A 24752-nucleotide genomic window follows, 5' to 3' on the forward strand; every position below is an offset into this window, starting at 1 on the left:
ATGGAGAATCTGACTTTGTTGACGTAGTCGCAACCTCACCTCTGCCTGCACCGCTTCATCACTATCAGAGTGAAGTCCTCGAAGGTGGTCTTTAAGTTTTGGAAAAAGATAAATATCGATGGACCCAAGTAGGATCTGTATGGAGGATGATCGATGACAGCGAAACCAAAGTGTCGGGTTGTTACAGACGTCACAGCACTCGTGTGTGGTTTGGAATTGTCGCGCTGAAGGAGCGGGTTCACCATGTGTGGACGAACTCTACGAATTCGAAACTCGATTACAGCACGCTGTTTCTCACGCACCGACATAGTTCTGTTATACATCGCCACATTAAACACTGAAATTCAGAGCCATCTCGCGGAACAGACGTCTCCAAATATGTAATCATGAAGAATAAAGATAAACAATGTTAATAACGTTTGTTCTATTTAAATCGCTTTTTCACTTAAAAATTATGGAGACATTACTTTTCAGAACGCTCTCCTGTTTCTCCCTGAGCACTTCATATATCATTTACACCCTAATTTTTCATCGCTCTTCTTTATGTCCTTTATCTTCAACTGCAAATGTTTCTTTCGAATCGTTTTCCTTTTTCTGATAAATACATTGCTTGCCCTGTTTCCTGCATTTACTCATACTTATCATCATTTGCAGTTAAAATCGACTGTATTAACACGACACTAAATAAAAATTACGTTCCACCCCATTCCAATCATGTGTTTTTGTCACTTTCTCCTTATTTTTTCATTGTACTAAATTCACATCATTGTTTCATTTTTGCTCGAGACTGCAAATGTAAATTTCAACAAATAGTCCAATAAGACTGCCGCTCATTTATTCAACCTTAATTGTCAGTTTCATCGTTTAATCAAAGGTTTATTTTATTTATGATTCTGTATTTCACACGAGGTCTGTAACTTAATGTCTTTGCCCCTTTACCGTCTTTGGAATTAATTGTTAAAAAGCATTCAATAGCCAAGATCGCATTTTTTTGTAAGTTAAGACAACCAGTTTCAACATGCCATGCTGTCGTTTTCAGGTCTTAAAATATTTTATTCTAAAAGATGTTCACTTTACGCTGGCCTCACGCACAAGATGTCAAGTAGATAAAAATAGCACATTATAACAGATTTGTCGTCGCTAAAATATTTAAAAACACAAAGCACCTTGTGTAACCGGATATATATATATATATATATATATATATATATATATATATATATATATATATATATATATATATATATAATTGGGCACAGTTGCTTGTTGCATCAAACAAAACACGGTTTGCTTTTGCGTGATTCCCGGGGCCTCCCTCCCTCCCCGGACAATGAAAAAGCAAAACGTGTTTACACATACTGGACAAGCAACTATGAGCAATATGTACATGGACATAGCCTGTGGCACAACGAGATAATGTTTTTAAATATTGTACCGATGACAAACCTTTAATAATGTGTTATTTTTATCAACTTGACATCTTGAGCGTGACGCCAGCGTAAAATTAAGGTGTTTTACAACAAAAGGTTTGAGGACCTAAAGATGACAGCATAGTCTGTTGAAACTGGTTGTCTTAAATAAACAAACTGTTTTACGCGGTCTTGGTTTGTGAATGGTTTCTAACAATTAAACAGATCGCCCTTCAGTTCTCTCAAAATGAGAAAATTCAATTTGGACTTAATGTTCTTGCTTTCGTTACCAACGTGAAGGTGGGCTACGTTTTGTGAATATTGATCGTACTGTGTGCTACCCTAAAACATTGAATTGTGAATGTTGTTGTTGTGGTCTTCAGTCCTGAGACTGGTTTGATGCAGCTCTCCATGCTACTCTATCCTGTGCAAGCTTCTTCATCTCCCAGTACCTACTGCAACCTACATCCTTCTGAATCTGCTTAGTGTATTCATCTCTTGGTCTCCCCCTACGATTTTTACCCTCCACGCTGCCCTCCAATGCTAAATTTGTGATCCCTTGATGCCTCAAAACATGTCCTACCAACCGATCCCTTCTTCTAGTCAAGTTGTGCCACAAACTTCTCTTCTCCCCAATCCTATTCAATACCTCCTCATTAGTTACGTGATCTACCCACCTTATCTTCAGCATTCTCCTGTAGCACCACATTTCGAAAGCTTCTATTCTCTTCTTGTCCAAACTTGTTATCGTCCATGTCTCACTTCCATACATGGCTACACTCCATACAAACACTTTCAGAAACGACTTCCTGACACCTAAATCTATACTCGATGTTAATAAATTTCTCTTCTTGAGAAACGCTTTCCTTGCCATTGCCAGTCTACATTTTATATCCTCTCTACTTCGACCATCATCGGTTATTTTACTCCCTAAATAGCAAAACTCCTTTACTACTTTAAGTGTCTCATTTCCTAATCTAATTCCCTCAGCATCACCCGACTTAATTCGACCACATTCCATTATCCTTGTTTTGCTTTTGTTGATGTTCATCTTATATCCTCCTTTCAAGACACTGTCCATTCCGTTCAACTGCTCTTCCAAGTCCTTTGCTGTCTCTGACAGAATTACAACGTCATCGGCGAACCTCAAAGTTTTTACTTCTTCTCCATGAATTTTAATACCTACTCCGAATTTTTCTTTTGTTTCCTTTACTGCTTGCTCAATATACAGATTGAATAACATCGGGGAGAGGCTACAACCCTGTCTCACTCCTTTCCCAACCACTGCTTCCCTTTCATGCCCCTCGACTCTTATAACTGCTATCTGGTTTCTGTACAAATTGTAAATAGCCTTTCGCTCCCTGTATTTTACCCCTGCCACCTTCAGAATTTGAAAGAGAGTATTCCAGTCCACATTGTCAAAAGCTTTCTCTAAGTCTACAAATGCTAGAAACGTAGGTTTGCCTTTTCTTAATCTTTCTTCCAAGATAAGTCGTAAGGTCAGTATTGCCTCTCGTGTTCCAACATTTCTACGGAATCCAAACTGATCTTCCCCTAGGTCGGCTTCTACCAGTTTTTCCATTCGTCTGTAAAGAATTCGCGTTAGTATTTTGCAGCTGTGACTTATTAAACTGATAGTTCGGTAATTTTCACATCTGTCAACACCTGCTTTCTTTGGGATTGGAATTATTATATTCTTCTTGAAGTCTGAGGGTATTTCGCCTGTCTCATACATCGTGCTCACCAGATGGTAGAGTTTTGTCATGACTGGCTCTCCCGAGGCTATCAGTAGTTCTAATGGAATGTTGTCTACTCCCGGGGCCTTGTTTCGACTCAGGTCTTTCAGTGCTCTGTCAAACTCTTCACGCAGTATCTTATCTCCCATTTCGTCTTCATCTACATCCTCTTCCATTTCCATAATATTGTCCTCAAGTACATCGCCCTTGTATAAACCCTCTATATACTCCTTCCACCTTTCTGCCTTCCCTTCTTTGCTTAGAACTGGGTTGCCATTTGAGCTCTTGATATTCATACAAGTGGTTCTCTTCTCTCCAAAGGTCTCTTTAATTTTCCTGTAGGCAGTATCTATCTTACCCCTAGTGAGATAAGCCTCTACATCCTTACATTTGTCCTCTAGCCATCCCTGCTTAGCCATTTTGCACTTCCTGTCGATTTCATTTTTGAGACGTTTGTATTCCTTTTTGCCTGCTTCATTTACTGCATTTTTACATTTTCTCCTTTCATCAATTAAATTCAATATTTCTTCTGTTACCCAAGGATTTCTATTAGCCCTCGTCTTTTTACCTACTTGATCGTCTGCTGCCTTCACCACTTCATCCCTCAGAGCTACCCATTCTTCTTCTACTGTATTTCTTTCCCCCATTCCTGTAAATTGTTTCCTTATGCTCTCCCTGAAACTCTCTACAACCTCTGGTTCTTTCAGTTTATCCAGGTCCCATCTCCTTAAATTCCCACCTTTTTGCAGTTTCTTCAGTTTCAATCTACAGTTCATAACCAATAGATTGTGGTCAGAGTCCACATCTGCCCCAGGAAATGTCTTACAATTTAAAACCTGGTTCCTAAATCTCTGTCTTACCATTATATAATCTATCTGAAACCTGTCAGTATCTCCAGGCTTCTTCCATGTATACAGCCTCCTTTCATGATTCTTGAACCAAGTGTTAGCTATGATTAAGCTATGCTCTGTGCAAAATTCTACAAGGCGGCTTCCTCTTTCATTCCTTCCCCCCAATCCATATTCACCTACTATGTTTCCTTCTCTCCCTTTTCCTACTGATGAATTCCAGTCACCCATGACTATTAAATTTTCGTCTCCCTTCACTACCTCAATAATTTCTTTTATCTCGTCATACATTTCATCAATTTCTTCATCATCTGCAGAGCTAGTTGGCATATAAACTTGTACTACTGTAGTAGGCATGGGCTTTGTGTCTATCGTGGCCACAATAATGCGTTCACTATGCTGTTTGTAGTAGCTAACCCGCACTCCTATTTTTTTATTCATTATTAAACCTACTCCTGCATTACCCCTATTTGATTTTGTATTTATAACCCTGTAATCACCTGACCAAAAGTCTTGTTCCTCCTGCCACCGAACTTCACTAATTCCCACTATATCTAACTTTAACCTATCCATTTCCCTTTTCAAATTTTCTAACCTACCTGCCCGATTAAGTGATCTGACATTCCACGCTCCGATCCGTAGAACGCCAGTTTTCTTTCTCCTGATAACGACATCCTCTTGAGTAGTCCCCGCCCGGAGATCCGAATGGGGGACTATTTTACCTCCGGAATATTTTACCCATGAGGACGCCATCATCATTTAATCATACAGTAGAGCTGCATGTCCTCGGGAAAAATTACGGCTGTAGTTTCCCCTTGCTTTCAGCCGTTCGCAGTACCAGCACAGCAAGGCCGTTTTGGTTAATGTTACAAGGCCAGATCAGTCAATCATCCAGACTGTTGCCCCTGCAACTACTGAAAAGGCTGCTGCCCCTCTTCAGGAACCACATGTTTGTCTGGCCTCTCAACAGATACCCCTCCGTCGTGGTTGCACCTACGGTACGGCCATCTGTATCGCTGAGGCACGCAAGCCTCCCCACCAACGGCAAGGTCCATGGTTCATGGGGTGGGAATTGTGAATATTAAATCGATAATTGTTGAATTGTGCACCACATAAGCAGTGCACACACACCATATTGATGTTTATACTTGTGTCAGGTTGTTATATTCAAGTTATAATACTTATACGAGGGTAAATCAATTATTATCCGCAAAGTAGTTATAAAATTTCATTGTAATCAAATAGGAAACTTACAAGAACATCATTTTTCGACATAGTCTTCTTGCGTTTCAACGCACTTCTCCCACCGTTGTACAAGCTTCCTGATGCCCTCATAAAAGAAGGTTCTCGTTTGAGCTGCGAGCCAGGGATGCACCGCTTCTTTCACTGCTTCGTTCGAGGCAAATCGACGGACCCTTAATGTCTGTTTGAGCGGACCAAACAAGTTATAGTCAGAAGGGGGAAGATCGGGACTATGTTGAGGATGATCCAGTACTTCGAATTTGAGTTTCTGGACCGTTTCAGCAGTGTGGGCAGCAGTATGCGGATGGGCATTGTCGAGCAACAACACAACACCTTTTGACAGCAACTTCGGCGTTTGCTTCGAACTGTAGGCTTTAGCCTGGCAGTAAGCTTCTCACTGTAACGTACACTGTTTATTGTTGTGCCCCTTTCCCCATTATGTTCCACTACTGGACCTTGTGCGTCCCAAAATACCGTAAGTATCAGTTTTCCTGCAGACAGTTGGGTCTTGAACTCTGCCGTTTACTCTCCGGCTCGTAATGAATACATGTTTCGTCACCATTAATGATCCTGTCTGAGAAGTTGGCCCCTTCGTTACCATAACGATCCAAATGTTTTTTGCAGATGTCCAAGCGCGTTTGTTTATGCAACTGTGTGAGTTGTTTTGGGACCCATCTTGCACAAACTATGAAACCCAAGTCTGCTGTGGATGATTTCGTAGGCAAAACCGTGACTAATTTTCAGACGATGTTCCACTTCGTCAATAGTTAATCGTCTGTCCAAAAGAATCATTTCACGTGAACGCTCAATGGTTTCTTCATTTGTGGCGGTAAACGGTCGTCCGGCTCCCTCATCGTGCGTAACACTTGTGCGACCATTTCAGAATTTTTCAATCCATTCGTAGACACTCCGTTGTGGCAAAATACTGTCCTCAGACTGTACCGAAAGTCTCTAATGAATTTCGGCCCCTGATACGCCTGCCAACCACAAAAGACGGATCACTGAACATTGCTCTTCTTTGGTGGAAATAGACAGCGGGACAACCATGATTAACAGCACATCTGCGTAACGAAAATAACATAGCAGCTTACAAATTGCAAAGATATAACAACAAATAAACAAAGCATGCGTTATCAACGTAAAACGACAGTAATAACGAAATAAACAAACGTAACTAAATTGCGGATAATAATTGACTTACCCTCGTAACTCTATTGCAGCCATTTTTCTCAAAATTATTTTCGGCAAGATAGCAAAAAGATTTCTGCTTAGCGTCCCATCGGCAAGATTGACGTCATTAGAGACTGAATTCTTGCTCGAACTGAAGAAGAATTGAGAAGAGAGTAGGTCGAGTCCTTTATAAAGAAACGACTGTAGCATTTTCGTTAACCGGTTTACAGGTACACCGGAGATCCTTAATCGGAATGTGTTGACTATGATTACAACCGCCGTCGTTCAGGCTGTGATTTTACTGTTTTGCCCCTGCACCATCTCACACCCTAATGGAAATTTCAGTCTGGGTCACCTAAAAATTGCGTTTCAGATGTGAATTTCTCTGGAAGAGTACTCTAGTATTTAGTACTAGTTGCGACACTTTACGAATTCTTGTACATTTTTTCCGAAGTCTAGAATTACAGCACTATCGCAAGTCTAATGATATCTTACCTCCATCTTTATAGGTTGACATACTACAGAAACGCACACAGGAAGTTAATTGCGGGGCATGTGGCTGTGAATTGCGAATTGCTACTTAATAATTGCAGTTTTCGTTCTGCGATAAAGACAGTCTCTCCTTTTCCTCTTGTGCTTCCGAAACATACCGTTGAAAGCGAATACTTTCAAAACTGTCCCTGCCACTGCTGAGAATATTAAAATGAGCAAAGCAGATAAACGGACCGGTAGTGCTTACAGGCAGTCTGTTGAAAAGGGAAGGGCTATTTTTGGGACTTTATCTTGATACCCCTACATAACAGCTTGCCAAACGTGGAACTCTGAGACCGGAAAGATCTCGTAGAGCGGTCCTGCTCGCTAGTTCCTCTGCTCATTATTATTCCACGTGACAGTTCTGCTATTTGGACTCCTTTCCACACCTCTTTACAAGGCAAATCAAGTAGATGTTATTAAAAAATGTGTTTTGTGAGTTCTTTAGGTCTTCATTTCTTCTTTGCACTACATGATACGATACTGGTCTGTGATATTCCAGGATGGCCCCTGGCGAGTGGGACAAGGGCCACCCCTGCGACCCGGAACCAACGGAGCTGGAAAACACGTTCAACATGATCAACATCTTCTGGTTCTCCATGGGCTCCCTCATGGGACAAGGCTGCGACCTGTTACCCAAGTAAGTTGACATGCTTACTCTGTATGTCAATACATACTGAAGCGGAAAAATTGTAACAGAAAACGCAAATAAGTTGTACTGTCGTTTCCATATTGCATGTCCTTCACTCATACTAGTGTGACACCTGAGATATTTGGCAGCACTATACTGTGTCCTCTCTCTCATCACTGCGAAAATTAATTGTTGTTCGTTGGTATCACTTGAAAATGGCTAGTGATGGTGAGAAAATAAATTATAATTTTTGGCATAAGCTCACAGCTCCGGCAAAACCGCAGTTTTAATCTTTAATAAATATACTCCCAAAGCTGAAACACAGAACTCTACAAAAAAAGAAAAAAATGTTAGTATTCACTTTCATCACTATGCTCACTACTAGACCTCGAAAACAAACGAAATAAAAAAAAGGTATTACAGTCATTGCGTGAACTATGAGAAGATTCCCTTTCTTCCCAGCTACGCGAATGAAATACATTACTGTATTTTCCAAGAATAACAGAAATATATTTATTGGCAGAAGTCTCATGCTATTTCGACGAACATACTAGATTCTTTTTAACGTGAGCAAATTATTGGAAGAATTAATATCTTGTGATATGGTTCCACAGCATCTACAAAAATTTTAAATGAAGTCAGATTCCCTCCAGCTGTTACTGTTAGAAATATGCCATTTTCAGGCGTTTTCAAAACGCAATCCAGCGTACTGAGAACTGTGTGTAGTTGTATTAACACTGCTTATACCCAATTTTGTAGTTTATTGAAATTTATAAACTTAAAAGATTTTGACATATAGGTTTACATAAGGCGGAGATAACAACTTCATATACGTATCATAGAACAAATAATCAGCGAAATCAGCTAACAATCCATTTTGTGTACTGCAGTGGATTCTGTACACCACAAAAGGTTGACAATGAAAGTGCAAATATCCAAAACAATCGAGAATTTTTTTTATTTCTGAGGTATGCTTGTTCACTGAATATGTATTGTGGTTCCTCCGTGAAGGCGCTATAAATTTCAGTTTCCTCTAGGGCGTCCATTAATCTGCCTTTCTCTACACCATGTAGTACCTCTGAGAATTCCTCGCCGCTGCTTGTGTTATGATTGTAGTTTCACAGATGCTCACTAAATGAAGATTTATAATTCTCACTTAGATTGTTTGTTTTCCTAATGTGCTGGAGAAACATCTACCTACATGCTCCACAGAAAAATTTTCATATTCACCACAAATGATTTTAAAAAGGTGTAAATGGTTTTGTTTTGTGACTGGTGTATCCGACTGTAAGTGTGCCTAGTTTGTTGTTCATGCAGAATCCGATTCGTACATTGGTTCCACGAAATTTATCAGCTGTTCTGTATTATTTGGCACTATAATAAGGTAAGGCAGTGTATTTCTTGTTTTTTCTTTTGCTTCTCTTGTTGTTGTTGTTGTGGCCTTCAGTCCTGAGAATGGTTGGATGCAGCTCTCCATGCTACCCTATCCTGTGCAAGCTTCTTCATCTCCCAGTACTTACTGCAACCTACATCCTTCTGAATCTGCTTAGTGTATTGATCTTTTGGTCTTCCTCTACAATTTTTACCCTCCACACTGCCCTCCATTGCTAAATTTGTCATCCCTTGATGCCTCAGAACGTGTCCTACTAACCGGTCCCTTCTTTTTGTCAAGTTACGCCAGAAACTCGTCTTCTTCCCAATTCTATTCAATACCTCCTCATTAGTTATGTGATCTACCCATTTAAACTTCAGCATTCTTCTGTAGCACCACATTTCGAAAGCTTCTATTCTCTTCTTGTCCGAACTATTTATCGTCCATGTTTCACTTCCATACATGGCTACACTCCATACAAATACTTTCAGAAACGACTTCCTGACACTTAAATCTATACTCGATGTTAATAAATTTCTCTTTTTCAAAAACGCTATCCTTGCCATTGCCAGTCTACATTTTATATCTTCTCTACCTCGACAATCATCAGACATTTTGCTCGCCAAATAGCAACACTCCTTTACTACTTTAAGTGTCTCATTTCCTAATCTAATTCCCTCAGCATCACCCGACTTAATTCGACTACATTCCATTATCCTCGTTTTGCTTTTGTTGATGTTCATCTTATATCCTCCCTTCAAGACACCATCCATTCCGTTTTACTGCTCTTCCAAGTCCTTTGCTGTCTCTGACAGAATTACAATGACATCGGCGAACCTCAAAGTTTTTGTTTGTTCTCCATGGATTTTAATACCTACTCCGAATTTTTCTTTTGTTTCCTTTACAGCTTGCTCAATATACAGATTGAATGACATCGGGGAGAGGCTACAACCCTGTCTTACTCCCTTCCCAACCACTGCTTCCCTTTCATGTCCCTCGACTCTTATAACTGCCATATGGTTTCTGTACAAATTGTAAATAGCCTTTCGCTCCCTGTATTTTACCCCTGCCACCTTTAGAATTTGAAAATGAGTATTCCAGTCAACATTGTCAAAAGCTTTCTCTAGTCTACAAATGCTAGAAACGTAGGTTTGCCTTTCCTTAATCTTGCTTCTAAGATAAGTCGTAAGGTCAGTATTGCCTCACGTGTTCCAGTATTTCTACGGAATCCAAACTGATCTTCCCCGAGGTCGGCTTCTACTAGTTTTTCCATTCGTCTGTAAAGAATTCGTGTTAGTATTTTGCAGCTGTGGCTTATTAAACTGATTGTTCGGTAATTCTCACATCTGTCAACACCTGCTTTCTTTGGGATTGGAATTATTATATTCTTCTTGAAGTCTGAGGGTATTTCGCCTGTGTCTTACATCTTGCTCACCAGATGGTAGAGTTTTGTCAGGACTGGCTCTCCCAAGGCCGACAGTAGTTCCAATGGAATGTTGTCTACTCCGGGGGTCTTGTTTCGACTCAGGTCTTTCAGTGCTCTGTCAAACTCTTCACGCAGTATCGTATCTCCCATTTCATCTTCATCTACATCCTCTTCCATTTCCATAATATTGTCCTCAAGTACATCGCCCTTGTATAGACCCTCTACATACTCCTTGCACCTTTCTGCTTTCCCTTCTTTGCTTAGAACTGGGTTTCCATCTGAGCTCTTGATATTCATACAGGTGGTTCTCTTTTCTCCAAAGGTCTCTTTAATTTTCCTGTAGGCAGTATCTATCTTACCCCTAGTGAGATAAGCCTCTACATCCTTACATTTGTCCTCTAGCCATCCCTGCTTAGCCATTTTACACTTCCTGTCGATCTCATTTTTGAGACTTTTGTATTCCTTTTTGCCTGCTTTATTTACTTCATTTTTATATTTTCTCCTTTCATCAATTAAATTCAATATTTCTTCTGTTACCCAAGGATTTCTATTAGCCCTCGTCTTTTTACCTACTTGATCGTTTGCTGCCTTCACTACTTCATCCCTCAGAGCTAACCTAAGTTCTAGGCGACTGGTGACCTCAGAAGTTAAGTTGCATAGTGCTCAGAGCCATTTTTTTTGTTTTCCCAATTCCACAATAAATATAATTTTTGAACGTACACTGCTGAGTTGTGAAAGCATACTTTCGATTTCAGCAGTTGTGCCAGCGAAGAGAACAAGATTGTCGTTTAGTAACCTCTTGTAATACAAAATCTTACTGGTGTAATCAGTAAATTTTTCTAAGAATTGGTTCTCATTATGATTTATGGAAACATCTCCAGTGTGCTAGCAACCTACTTCATTGCAACACCATCTGGTTATCAGTATATCTCATTTCGGAATTTAAAATAACTGAAAGATAATATCAACTGTAGCAACTCGAAATTTTCGCCCATTTTCATTTTTTACGTTTGAGTACGTTATTTTTATGATATCAATTATTTTAATTATTAGCACATTAGTTAACAGATTTACTATATCAAATGAGACGAATTTTCCTTCTATAGATATGGATACATCTTTAATCTGGATAGCTACAACAATGACATTTTGAACTGTATAATCTGTTTCAAAAGTGTAATTTTTTTTTATTAGGAGCATATGAGTGCGGAGTGTGGGTGGTCGTATGTTCATGATCAAACATTCATTGACTTACATCTCTGTCAGGCTGAATTTTCACTTCTTTAAAGCCTTCCTGACTAAAGCATTAAGTCTTTTTGTAGGTTCTCCAGCCGGCCGGGGTGACAGAGCGGTTCTAGGCGCTACATTCTGGAACCGCGCGAGCGCTACGGTCGCAGGTTCGAATCCTGCCTCGGGCATGGATGTGTGTGATGTCCTTAGGTTAGTTAGGTTTAAGTAGTTCTAAATTCTAGGGGACTGATGACCTTAGAAGTTAAGTTCCATAGTGTTCAGAGCCATTTGAACCCATTTAGGTCCTCTATTCAGCATCGTCGTATTATTAGCAGCAATGAAGTCTTGTATCTTACTAATACAATCTTTCTCATTTATAGCAACTACATGAACAACAGCAACACTCATATCTTCTTTCAGCATAATAGCCACTTTATTGTTAACTTCCTGTTAACTGCATGTACAGCAAGATTGTCTTGCGTCTTATTACGAGTATCACCCCTCTGTTCCAGGCATTTTATTTGTTCTGCAGTAACCTTAACAGCTTTGTTAGTAATTCTGTTTCTTTCACGGACTGGTGACTGGGCCATATCTAGAGCGACATTTGCGTTACCTACAATGTATAGTATATCCTGTCCTCACTGATTGCTAACAGTTTGTGTTCAAACTAAACACGTATATCACATTTTATCCATAGTCGTGCACTACGTGATTTAACATGGTTTTCAACATTATATTTCGAATTTATCCTAACATAAACATATTTGCCCTTCAGACATCGTTTATTGAATCTAACACCTTCTACGAGTTTCATCAGTTTTTGGTTCAAATGGCTCTGAGCACTATGCGACGTAATTTCTGAGGTCATCAGTCGCCTAGAACTTAGAACTGATGAAACCTAACTAACCTAAGGACATCACACACATACATGCCCGAGGCAGGATTCGTACCTGCGACCGTAGCGGTCGCTCGGCTCCAGACTGTAACGCTTAGAACCGCACGGCCACTCCGGCCGGCATCAGTTTTTCTTGAGTACGTTGATATGTTCTAACCTGGCAGGGTAGCGCGTCTATTAATTTCTTGTAAATTGGTTCACAACTTCAAAAAATTTCTAATGATGTCATCTTGATTTCATCTGCTAGTGTTGATTGTACAATTGCAGTTCTGAGATTATGCCGTTTCAAACATCTTTAAAACATAATACAACTTAATCAGAACAATGTAAAATATGCTCGAACAGTCCCCGAGTGTACTGCCAGTCCATAGTGTGCAACGGGCACAAGCTCAGGAGCTCAGTTCGTCAGCGCACCTGACGATGGCGACATGTCTGATCGCCGAAATATTGTGCGCGTTGGACACTGTGGACCGACAGTACACCCGTGGACTGTTCGAGCAAGAAATACGCCGGGAGAAACTGAAGAATCACAATGTAAAATATGATTAATAGTACTGTAACCGATTTTGTAGTTTGTTGACGTTAATATACTTACAAGATTTTGATATATGGATTTACGTTAGGCAGAGATAACAACATAATGTGCACATCAAAGAAGAACTAATCAGTCGATATTCCATTTCATATACTGCAATGGACTGTATATATCACAACAGGTTAACGCTAAAAGTGTGCACTTACAATACATTAGAGTAAATACCTAAGAAAATCGCGGAAACTTTTAGTTCTGAGGTCTACTTTTCAAGTGAGTATGTGTTGAGGATGTTCTTTGAAGGCGCAATAAATTTCAATTGATTCTAGAGCGTCCATTAATCTGCCTTTCTCTATCTTATCTAGTACCCTTAAAGATTCCTCGATGCTGCTGGTATTATGAGTGTAGTTTCGTAGATGTACACTAAACGAAGATTTGTAGTTCTTGCTTAGTTTGCGTGCTCGCTTAATCTGGTGGATAAACCCGTGTCTCTTTACCTCAGTAAAGACTTTCACATCCACCACATTTGATATAACAGATCCTTGACTGTGTAAATGGTTTCGTTTTTTGGGATGTGTAGCTGCTGACTATTGGTTGTTCATAGTTCTTTTTTTCTTCTTGTCTTGTTAATGTTCTTCACCTATATTGTTGACATTGTTACGTAATGGTGTATTATACAATTTTAATAACATTTAAAAAATAGTTGGATGAATGTTTGCAGTTTTCACCATCAGCAGACGCTTCACCTACGTCAATTATTTATATAATTATACATTTTATGCTGTGAGTAAAAGAAATATGCTCCTTATTTGTCCAGACACACTTAATAGCCGGTCTCAGATATCCGTCTGAACCTCTCTTTGGACCTAACGAGATGGATACACCTCCGAACAATATCCTGGATCGCCGGCCGAAGTGGCCGTGCGGTTACAGGCGCTGCAGTCTGGAACCGCAAGACCGCTACGGTCGCAGGTTCGAATCCTGCCTCGGGCATGGATATTTGTGATGTCCTTAGGTTAGTTAGGTTTAACTAGTTCTAAGTTCTAGGGGACTAATGACCTCAGCAGTTGAGTCCCATAGTGCTCAGAGCCATTTGAACCAATATCCTGGATCCTGGTGGTACCCACAACATGCACAACCATACAACTTAGTGCAAGGATGCACTGTAGCTGTCAAGCTACAATGTAAGTTGAGGGGGGGGGGGAGTGAGATGACGTCAGCTTAATAAACAATAAACACACACTGCTAAATTTCATCCCTAAGTAGGTGTTTTGTTTTGAGAGTAAGACTACAACGGGCGTTTGACAAGTCCGTGCAAAGTCCGAGAGCTGGCACCACCGGCGCGTATCGAGGTCACGTTTAGTTAGCAGCATCTTTGGAAAGAACGCACAGCAAGTTTCAGCCATATTGGTCTATTTCTTTGTGTTTGGCATTCGTGTGAATCAAGGAAGTCGGGTGATTGTTAAAAAATGGACGAAAAAGAATTTCGTGTGGTGATTAAACATTACTTTATGAAAGGCAAAACGCCTCAGGAGACTAAAGAGAAGCTTGATAAACATTACTGTGACTCTGCACCTTCGATTCGAACTGTTTATAAGTGGTTTCAAAATTTTCTGAGTGGCAGTATGGGCACAAGTGATGCTGAACGTTCTGGACGCCCTGTGGAGGTTACGACTCCAGAAATCATTGATAAAATTCATGATATGGTGATGGATGACAGAGGAGTTAAGGTGCGTGGGATTGCTAGTGCTGTGGGCACCTCGAATGAATGGGTACATAATTTTTTGCATGAAGATTTGGACATGAGAAAGCTATCCGCAAGATGTGTTCCGCGATTGCTCACGCTTGAGCAAAAACGGAATCGTGTGAAGTGTTGCAAGGATGGTCTGCAGCTGTTCAGGAAGAATCCGCAGGACTTTAAGCGTCGTTACGTCGCTGTGGATGAAACATGGATACATTACTATTCTCCTGAGACCAAACAACAATCTAAACAATGGGTTACCGAGGGAGAACCTGCACCAAAAAAGGCGAAGACCATTCCTTCGGATGGGAAGGTTATGGCGACTGTCTTTTGGAATTCGCAAAGGATAATGCTCATCGACTATCTGGAAAAGAGTATAACTATTACACGTGCATATTATTCATCGTTATTGGACCGTTTGAAAACCGAGCTGCAAGAAAAACGCCAGCGATTGGGCCACAAAAAAGTCCTTTTCCATCACGACAATGCACCGGCACACACCTCAGCAGTTGTGGTCGCAAAATTAATGGAAATATAATTCCAACTCGTTTCACATCCCCCCCCCCCCCCCATTCTCCTGAATTGACTCCTTGGAGTACTATTTGTTCCCCAATTTGAAGAAATGGTTGGCGGGCCTAAGATTTTATTCGAACGAGGAGGTGATTGCAGCAACTAATAGCTATTTTGCAGACTTGGACAATTCCTATTATTTGAAAGGGATCAACAAATTAGAAAAGCGTTGGACGAATTGTATAAGTCTAAAAGGATACTATGTCAAAAAATAAAAAAGGTTTACCCCAAACACGTAAGTAGTTTTTATTTTTGCAAAGACTTTTGAAACGCCCCTCGTATATGTAAGAAACACACGCGGACTGCAGACCATGAACAAAAAATCGATACTGTGTCAAAATAGAATGGTCTGTATTATTATTAATGAATGCACATATTATTTCAAGTCAAGACACATGTGGTGCTGCTATTGTTAGTTTTTCTATAGGAGTCAGAAATACACATGGGTCCCACATTAATACCACTGATAAAATCACATTATATGATTGACTGGTTGTGGCATATCCACAAAGCAGCCATATCAGTACAAACGAACGATTGGATAACATCAGAAGCTCCATAAGGCAGGTTGTAGATGATGCGGTTGTCTATAAAAAGACACCAAGGCCAAATGCTAAGGAACTGCATGGAGACCAGCAGAGGATCGATGACTGGTACAGGGACTGAAAATTACCACTGAATGTTAGTAAATGTAACATAGTGTGCATAAATAGGTCGTGAAAACCAGTACTCTACGATTACACTATCAGGTCAAATCAATAGAAACAGTAGCAATCGTAAAATACTTGGCATCAATCATCCAGAGCGACCTAAAGTGGAATGACTACATAAAACAATATTCGTAAATTACCTGGAAGTAAGCATCTGGAGAGACCTAAGGGGAAATGACCACATAACACAAAATGTAGCAAGCATGATATCACTATGAAAATGCTAAGCAAACTCCAGTGGTAGACACTACAAGAAAGAGGCTATTCATTACGGAGAGGTGTACTGTTGGAAATCCAAGAGATTATGTTCAGGGAAGAGCTGAACAACATATTACTTTCTTTCACATACGTCTCCCAACAGAACAAAAAAGAGAAAATTTTAGAAATTAGACCTAATACAAAGGTTTATAAATAATCATGCCTTCCATATGCCATTCACGAATGGAGTAAGGAGGGTATTAAATGACAGAGGTGCCACATGTACTCCCCATCACACGTCGTAAGGTGGCATGTGGGTGTTACACATCTGCTTTTCGGTGCACTCATCGTATAGAGAGTAGCATCGGCTGGTAAAATGTTAAAAAGCATAAAACGTTATCTATTATAAACAGCAAAGGGCGCACCAGTGCGGATAAGATAAGGCTGGGTAGGTAAGTAGCTCATATCCTTTTCCAAGAAGTCATCACGTCCATCTGGTAACGAGTAACGATTCCATACCACGCAGAAATACCCTGAAAGACAACTGACAGTCGTAGTGTGGGCATTCTGTTTTAGTAGTTTTTCTGGATATCCTAAGTATTCTGGCATTAAAATTTAACCTTTGCCTCGCACTCTCACATGACCTAAACACTGTTGAGACGGGTAATCACACTATTTCGCCACATTTCTGTGAATGCACAGATCAATTCCTTCTCTTCTGAAGTTTTTCATCATTTCCCCACGTGTCCTCCTTGCTGTGAATTGGGAAAGGAGGGGGTGGGGGGGGGGGGGTGGTACCGTTTTCACTACTCGACTTTCAGTGGCCGGTGGCCTCAATATCTGGCAGATGTATGGTACCAGTTGCGTTATTATTTTTATCAGACGTGTGTATCAACATTTCGAGTTTATAGCGATAATTATGGTGTATTATAGTAGCGCTATTACTGACACTGTCTCATAATTAAACCGCGTAATACGGAGCCTCTAGCAGGCCCAGCTTACAATCAAAAGCAGCCTGAACGGGCTGGCTACTCCCGGTGAGTCCTGAGAGGAAATGAACCAAAGTTTACAATGCATTTGGAAGAAATGACGAATGAAGTTTTCGACGACAGTGATATTGATCCAGATTACGAAACAGAAAGTGAAGACGATACAAATTCAAAACAGGACGTGCATGGCCATGATGTTGATGACGATGATGATGGAACCTAGGACAAACGAAGAGTTGCAGATGTTTTAAGTAGAAAACAGCCACACTGCGATGAGTCCTACTTTTGTAGCCATGGAAACTGTTTCAAATGGAGAAAAGCACAACCAGCAACTAATGCAGAACAAGACGATACAACATTATGTTACAGATTCCTGGTCTGCGACTAAGAATTAATGCCTTTGGTAAGAATCCATATTTGAGGAAGTATGAGGTCTAGCTTTTACTCAAGACATTTTAGATGAGATTGTATAGCGGTCAAACAATAAAATCGGTAAAATAAAACTACTTTCATATCTAGTGTACATGATAGTGATATCCTTGAGGTGAAAGCTTTCACAGCAATCTCCAAACCTGGCAACGAATCCATAGATAAATTTTTCTCATTGGGTGAAAAAAGGCGTAACATTTTTCACAGTACTATCATACCTATAGCTCTTTGATTAGAAAAGCTAGATGGCAGGAAAGAAATAAAATTCGAGTACCGCAGTGTCGAACATTTTGATAGATTTCTTGGGAACTGTGAACAGTGTTACTCTTCAGGCAAGACATGGTGAACACATGCTTCAAAATCGGTAATCAGGCAAGCAAACCACAAAAACATAAGCAAAAATACATACATCCTAATCGAACAACAGTGCAAAACACAAGAGAAATAGTCTAAAACTAGTACTCAGAATACTGCCTCTTAACGAAAACGCGGAGATCCCACTACATTTAGATGGAAGACAATAAAATAAAATAAAATAAGCTAGAGTAAACATTGTGGCAATCATCCACTGCACAGAGCAGTAGACAGTGCCACTAATACTTTAGGCCATAAGTATGAGAAACTTTTTAATAGCCATTAACTGCACAGAGCCTTAGTGCATGCTACAAGCATAGATTGTGAGCACAAGCAACATGTAGCAACCAGCTACCGAACAAAGCAATGGACACTGTAAACAAATAGACAGAAGTGATTTAACTATCAAATCAGAAGTGTTAAATTTAAATTTTTATTTCACTAAAAATGAATGAAGTTTTATTGTAAATTGTAAGTGTAATAAAATACCTAGGTTTTTGAAAGCTTCTCGCTAACTATAGCAAGAAAATGCTCTCAAGCAACCCGTCGTTTCCCTCCTAGAGGTGGAAGTATAAAGATAATACATAAAAATCACATGACACGTAAATGTCCACGGAAGCGTAAGTAAAGTGTATACTTCAAACAAGTCATTGACCTTACATTGAATAAACAGTAAATGTGCACATAAACCAGGTTTTCATACATTTCGTCTGGGACTAATGGTACAAGAACAAAAATAAATATAGTAGCCACCCACCGATTCTGACCAAGGTTTTCAGGAGCATTCCCTTGGTTGTAAGGCAAATGCTCAGACTGGAAATCCCCCCTCCCCTCACAAATATTCCCAATCGTGACTCCCTATGCCTCGCTACCATCTCGCCTGGTATATGACTGAAAACTCGCTAACTATACATTGGATCTTTACTCGAACAGCCCACTGTACCTAAAGAATGAAAAGTGAGATAAAAGGAAAACACACACAGAACTGTCACCACTTGATAATGGCCAACGTGTGCTCCTTCAAAAGATTATGGATATTTAGCCACTTGAAGCGGCTGGACGTTTGAGAAAATTTTATTGCAACGTCAATTACTTCCCTTGTCATTCTTCAACTACAAAAAATAATTATTTTCTTTATTTTCGGCACTATATTATGTAATTCACATTCCAGCACCAAAAATCATTTCAAGTCTTCTTAAGCTTGACTATGCTTCCAGTCAGCTCCTCTGTCTCTCTCTATCCATCTCTCTTGAGCCTCCTCCCTTCCTGGCTACAATCTCTCTCTCCCTTCCTTTCTCCCTTTGTCCTTCACCCTCTCTGTCACCTCCTTCCCTCTCTTTCTCTCTATCTCTCCTTCCTCTTCTCTGTCTCTGTCTCTCTCTCTCTCTCTCTCTCTCTCTCTCTCTCTCTCTGAGTGTGTGTGTGTGTGTATTGTGCTTTTCTGGGGGGAGGGGAGGAGTCGCATAGCGCTTATAGTGCAGTCGTTCACTTCCTTCACTCCATTGTCTTGTCGATAGCAGAGCTTGAAGTGTGTGATTGGTGTTGTTGCAGGGCCGTCTCGACGCGGCTGATAGCTGGCATGTGGTGGTTCTTCACGCTCATAATGATCGCCTCCTACACGGCCAATCTGGCGGCGTTCCTCACCAACAGCAGAATGGAGTCTCCCATCAATGGCGTAGAAGACCTGGCGAAGCAAACCAAGATCAAATACGGCACTTACGAAAGCGGTTCCACAGCGGCCTTCTTCAGAGTGAGCAGATGTTTCTTTTTGAGAGGCCCGTCCCAAGGAATTAAATGCTTAAATACCTCTCGGAGTGATCACTGAACTGCAACCACCTTGCTAAGCTATCAATTCATCAACGAGACCACATGATGCCGACAACAAGTCAAAGCAGAGGTCGTCGTTGCATTGCGATGGAACTAGTCAGTCAGTCAGTAGGCAGAGAGAAACGAGCCTAGTAGGCAGTTGAAAGGGTTTGCCGGTTTTTGACACAGAGAAAGCTACGAGCGCCTGATAAAATAATGTGGCGATCTCTCAATTGGCTGCATCCTTCAGGAGTAGTAATTAGTCACGGTCTGTGACCGACATTGGACGTATATTCTCTGCTTTGATATCACAGTTTTTACTTCGTGTAATTCACATGGTTACTGATCTGATCCAAACGATAGTGTTCACAAACTGATAAGTCGGTAATGATTTGGGTCTTCCCAACGTTTACAGGTGTTGCTTTTCATTTATACTCTAGACTACGACGAGAAAACGGTTCTTAGATGATCACAGTTATTTGCTTATTGTTTTCGATAAAAATATCTTCAGACTTCAAAAACAAAGGCAGCGAAAAATCACAGTGTTGCTCAGTCTAACTGCCGTGCAGTTTACAATACCTGAGAACTAAACAACATCATTGATCTTTTATGTGGCAATTTAGACATTTTTGCGCGTCTGCAAACAGCCGATAGTGAACGACCAATGCTTTACGAACAATAACTTCACTTGCTCTAGAGCTTAGAGAATTTCGTGCCTGACGAGTACGAGCAGCATTCGACATACGTAATGTTTTCCGAATCCGAATCATTTTTAACAGATGCTATTTGCCAGAAAGTGAAAATATTTACAGTTAACTTTTTTGTCTGTTCGGATGAAGTTATACAGAGGCGCAATCTTTAGTACTTCAGGTAGAGTTTCTGCATATAAAATTTGGAAATCGTTATAAGGTGCGTGGAAGAGAGAACATTTTACTGTGTCAAGCACGAGGTTTTATCCTATCCTCTACAAGGATGGAGCATGAAACGAATACCTGATTATACGTGTATGTTTCTGTGCGAGCACTATTCTGCCTTTACAGTCTACAGAAATAATATGAGGTCTAGAAAACTGGATCCTGAAAAACTGATTTTGGACCTTTCGAAGGAAGAATTTTTTGCGAAACAACTGTTCTGCTTCTTCACGGGTCCCTTGTTTGAGATATTATTAGCATTATTGTTACAATTCACCAATCTTTTCTGTTTGTGGCAGATGTTTCCGCTTACTTTACCTAACATGGCCACACATATCTGAGCAGTATTCCAGCATATGACGCAGAAAAGTTTTATAAGCACTCTGTTTCGTACACGAATTGAATTTTGGCAATAGGGGAGGGTGTTGTACCTAGAAGAGTATCATACCTAGGAACACCTGAAGCTTCCTGGTCGGTGTTTCAGTCTAATGATCGATTTTAGAATGACGTGAACGAACGCGTACTAGAGGCCATTATAAGCATTTTCCGGCATTTTTTACTATTTTTGTTGTTTCGAGACCACGAGGCTGTGTTTTGAGCAGCGTTTGTAGATATCAAGAGTTCTGCATATTTAAGTGTTGTACAATATATTAAAGCCATTTTAAGGATATTGTTAATTCATCTGTTGCAGACTTTTATGATGAGTAAAATCCTGTAAATTTTTAAAACTAGTTACATAGCATGTGGACCGTTGTCAGCCGTGCACCATCTTGTATCATGGAACAGAAGGTCTCTTTACTAAGTAACATATGATATTTTCAAATGAACTGAGTTTCTTTAATGTCTTAACAATTTTCCCTCTCTCAAAAATGGAAAATTGTGTTAGTTGCCAACAGCTTCTACTTCAATCGTTTTTAACTTGTAACTCATTTTGGATAATACTTCTACTTAATTTGACTTCACTTACTGATTACTGGTGTGTATTATTTAACACGTAGACTATTAAACACAGTAGTGCAAGATTTTTTCGACCATCACACTTCTAAATTTAAATTGAATATTTATTCCTAGCTACGTGTCAAGTTGTACCTTGTAAGAGTTTTTCACATTTGGAAGAACCTTACTTTTACAAAGTGATTTTTGTAATTTCCGAAAACGACTGATGTACTGATACAGTGAGTGCTAGCATTTCAAAACAAAATAAGAAAATATAATAATCTTCCATTACAGGGCTAGATATGTAAGTCTAAAAAGTGTTCCAAACAACTCTTTCTCCTACCTTTAACAATACGTTTGTGCTACCGACGACCGAGCTTTCATGATAACCCCACTTCATATCCCCAAGTACTGTTCCTCCAAGATGTTTTTATGACAAGATTCACTCCCATTCTGTTTCGTTAAAAATGTAGTCAGCGTGTAGCACACAATGTGCTGTAATCTGCCCGTCAATAAAGTCTCATCCCATTAAAAAATGTAGTCGCATGTCTCATAAGAACACATTTTCTTCATCATATATCAGTGCACTGCTTAACCAAAGACTCTTCCAAATCCACGAAAGATACGTCCTCGGTTATTAGGATACCCTACGTTAGAAATATGAATATGATTTCGAACGATCAGTGTCGTCAGTAACCCCAATACTTAAAGTTTTTCCTGTAATTTTTGCCTGCTACTTTGCACAAGGTAACTTATAAATTTCGTAAAGCTCTAGCTGCGAGTCCCCATGTATATTCAGTACCGCATGAACGTTTCCTGTCCGCAGAACTCGAATGATTCGCTGTTCTCTCGGATGTACACGGTGATGAGGCAGGCGAGACCCGACGTCTTTACAGACGGCAATGCAGAGGGCGTGGAGCGCGTCAAGAAGGAGAAGGGCAACTACGCCTTCTTCATGGAATCCACCAGCATCGAGTACATGACGGCGCTCAACTGCGACCTGCGAAAAGTCGGCGGGCAACTCGACTCCAAAGGCTACGGCATAGCACTGCAGCTAGGTGAGTGCAGCACAGGCGGCATCGCGATGTTTCCGTAATTACTGGTGTGTGACAGGGGCTCCTTTTGTAGGGTAACCTCTTTATACAGACAAGCATAATCAAAAATTACTCCCTCCAGGTACTGCAGGATTAGAGAAAATGGGAAGCACATCTAAGCATGCACCAAGCTATTAGAAGCTTCAGAAATAAATAATCTCACTTTCTTAAGAGAACAAGGAACCGGAAATTTAACTGATGTACTTGTCGTCTATCTCAACACAATAATATACAAGAATAGAGGTATTAAATGTTGAAAATTATAAATTATCAGCTTCTTACTATAGGAGCAAACCGGAGAAAAGAGGACTTGTCGTCTGTGTGAAAAAAATTGCAAATTCAGAACTATAGACACAACACAGTTTTCGCTCAGAACAATAAATGGAAGTATTTGCATGTGAAATCATAGTGCCTAACATCACAATTGTAATTATTACACTTTATAGATCCTTGTGAGAAATTTTCAGAAATTCGTAGAAATATTTGATACTCTAATATCACCTGCCTGGCTAAGCAAGGCAAATTATAAATTTTCATGGTTTAAATATCATTTTTTGAGAGTCTGACGAAAAACAATTACACAAAATTTTTACTTAGTACTGACAGCAAAACTTCTTGTAAACTTTCTCACTGGAATTGTACAGGACAATAGCATCTCAGAAGAAAACATTTTTGTAAATGAGGACATGATGAACAACGTTATAATCAAAAGAGTTATCAGACTTCTTGTGCTAGTGCCTTTGTCCCTCATTTTGCGCAGGGTCGGCGCGGTTAAGGTCGGATTTGGCATGGTTAATTTTAATGGGTAGCTGGATGCCCTCCCTGTCGCCACCCCACACCTCCTGCGACAATATGAGTGTACCGCAGCTGTCTGCATCTAGTATAAACCATGAAATAGTGTGAACGTTTTTTAAATGTCTGTGAGGCGTGTAACTGAGACGGGAAGTGGGGACCAGCCTGGTATTCACCTAGTGGGATGTGGAAAACCGCCTAAAAATCACATCCAGGCTTGCTGGCACACTGGCCCTCTTCGTTACTGAGGTGGGCTGATTCAATCCGGGCCTCCCCGAGTCCAGGAAGCAGCGCATTAGCACTCTCGGCTGACCTGGTGGGTCAACTGTAATAGATAGTATGGCAAATCTAAATCACATATCAAGCAGAAGAACCATTAGAACTCGCAATAGAAACCTGTAGAAGGAACAGGTACAGCATGAGTTGGAATTACATACACGAGGCAGTGGATGTAAATGATAATTTTAATGCATTCCTAAATAAGTTTATCTCTGACTTTGACAGGTGTTTACTAAAGACAACTGCGAAATACGGCGCCACTTGGGTATCAAAGAAACCAGGTACAGCAAATTACATAAAAGTATAATGTACAGTCAGTTCAACATAAGAAGAAATCTAGTATATGCGACAACACCACAAGCAGTGACTCGAAACTAGTTCAATTTCTTCACTGGAAGCAGGAAAACGAGTAATTCTCTTGACATCAAAAATGATCCTGACAAAATTTCAAGCAAAATATTAAATCATAGTCTTCTGTTATAGCTTTTGTACTTTTCCATAAATTTAATACATCAGTTTCACAAGATACTTTTTCAGACAGGCTTAAGTACGCCACTGTCAGATCCCCCTCTTTAAGAAAGGTAGTAGGACCGATATTAATAACTAACAACTGATTACACTATTAACTTCCTTCTCAAAAGAGTTGGAAATGGTAACTCATTAAAGAATGCGAACATTTTTAGGCTAGGCTTTGTGATGTTACAAAATAAAAGTGATGTTGTTATTCAATGGAAAGTTGGAAATTGAGATTTAGCTTACTGTTTTATCAATCACAATTGGCGTAAGAATCATGGATTGACCATTGTCATAAAATATTGCATTATGAGATGTGAATAGTTTTTACTTGCAGTTTCGCGTGGCTTGAGGCAGTCACAACTAGCGTGCTATTGATTAAGAAATTGCATTATCGTCTTTCTGATT

The 24752-nt window shown here is 40.0% G+C and overlaps 1 protein-coding gene across 1 annotated transcript in view; it reads left to right on the plus strand.

Moving 5' to 3' along the window:
• LOC126236824 (glutamate receptor ionotropic, kainate 2-like) overlaps positions 1–24752 on the plus strand; it is a 238785-nt gene that overhangs the window by 165384 nt on the left and 48649 nt on the right. Inside the window, exons 13-15 of the mRNA XM_049946424.1 lie at positions 7439–7576; positions 19565–19763; positions 22493–22724. Of these exons, the coding sequence (XP_049802381.1) occupies positions 7439–7576; positions 19565–19763; positions 22493–22724 (569 nt within the window). The remainder of the gene's footprint in view (positions 1–7438; positions 7577–19564; positions 19764–22492; positions 22725–24752) is intronic.

Source organism: Schistocerca nitens, chromosome 2, assembly GCF_023898315.1.
Source record: "Schistocerca nitens isolate TAMUIC-IGC-003100 chromosome 2, iqSchNite1.1, whole genome shotgun sequence".
Taxonomy (NCBI): domain Eukaryota; kingdom Metazoa; phylum Arthropoda; class Insecta; order Orthoptera; family Acrididae; genus Schistocerca; species Schistocerca nitens.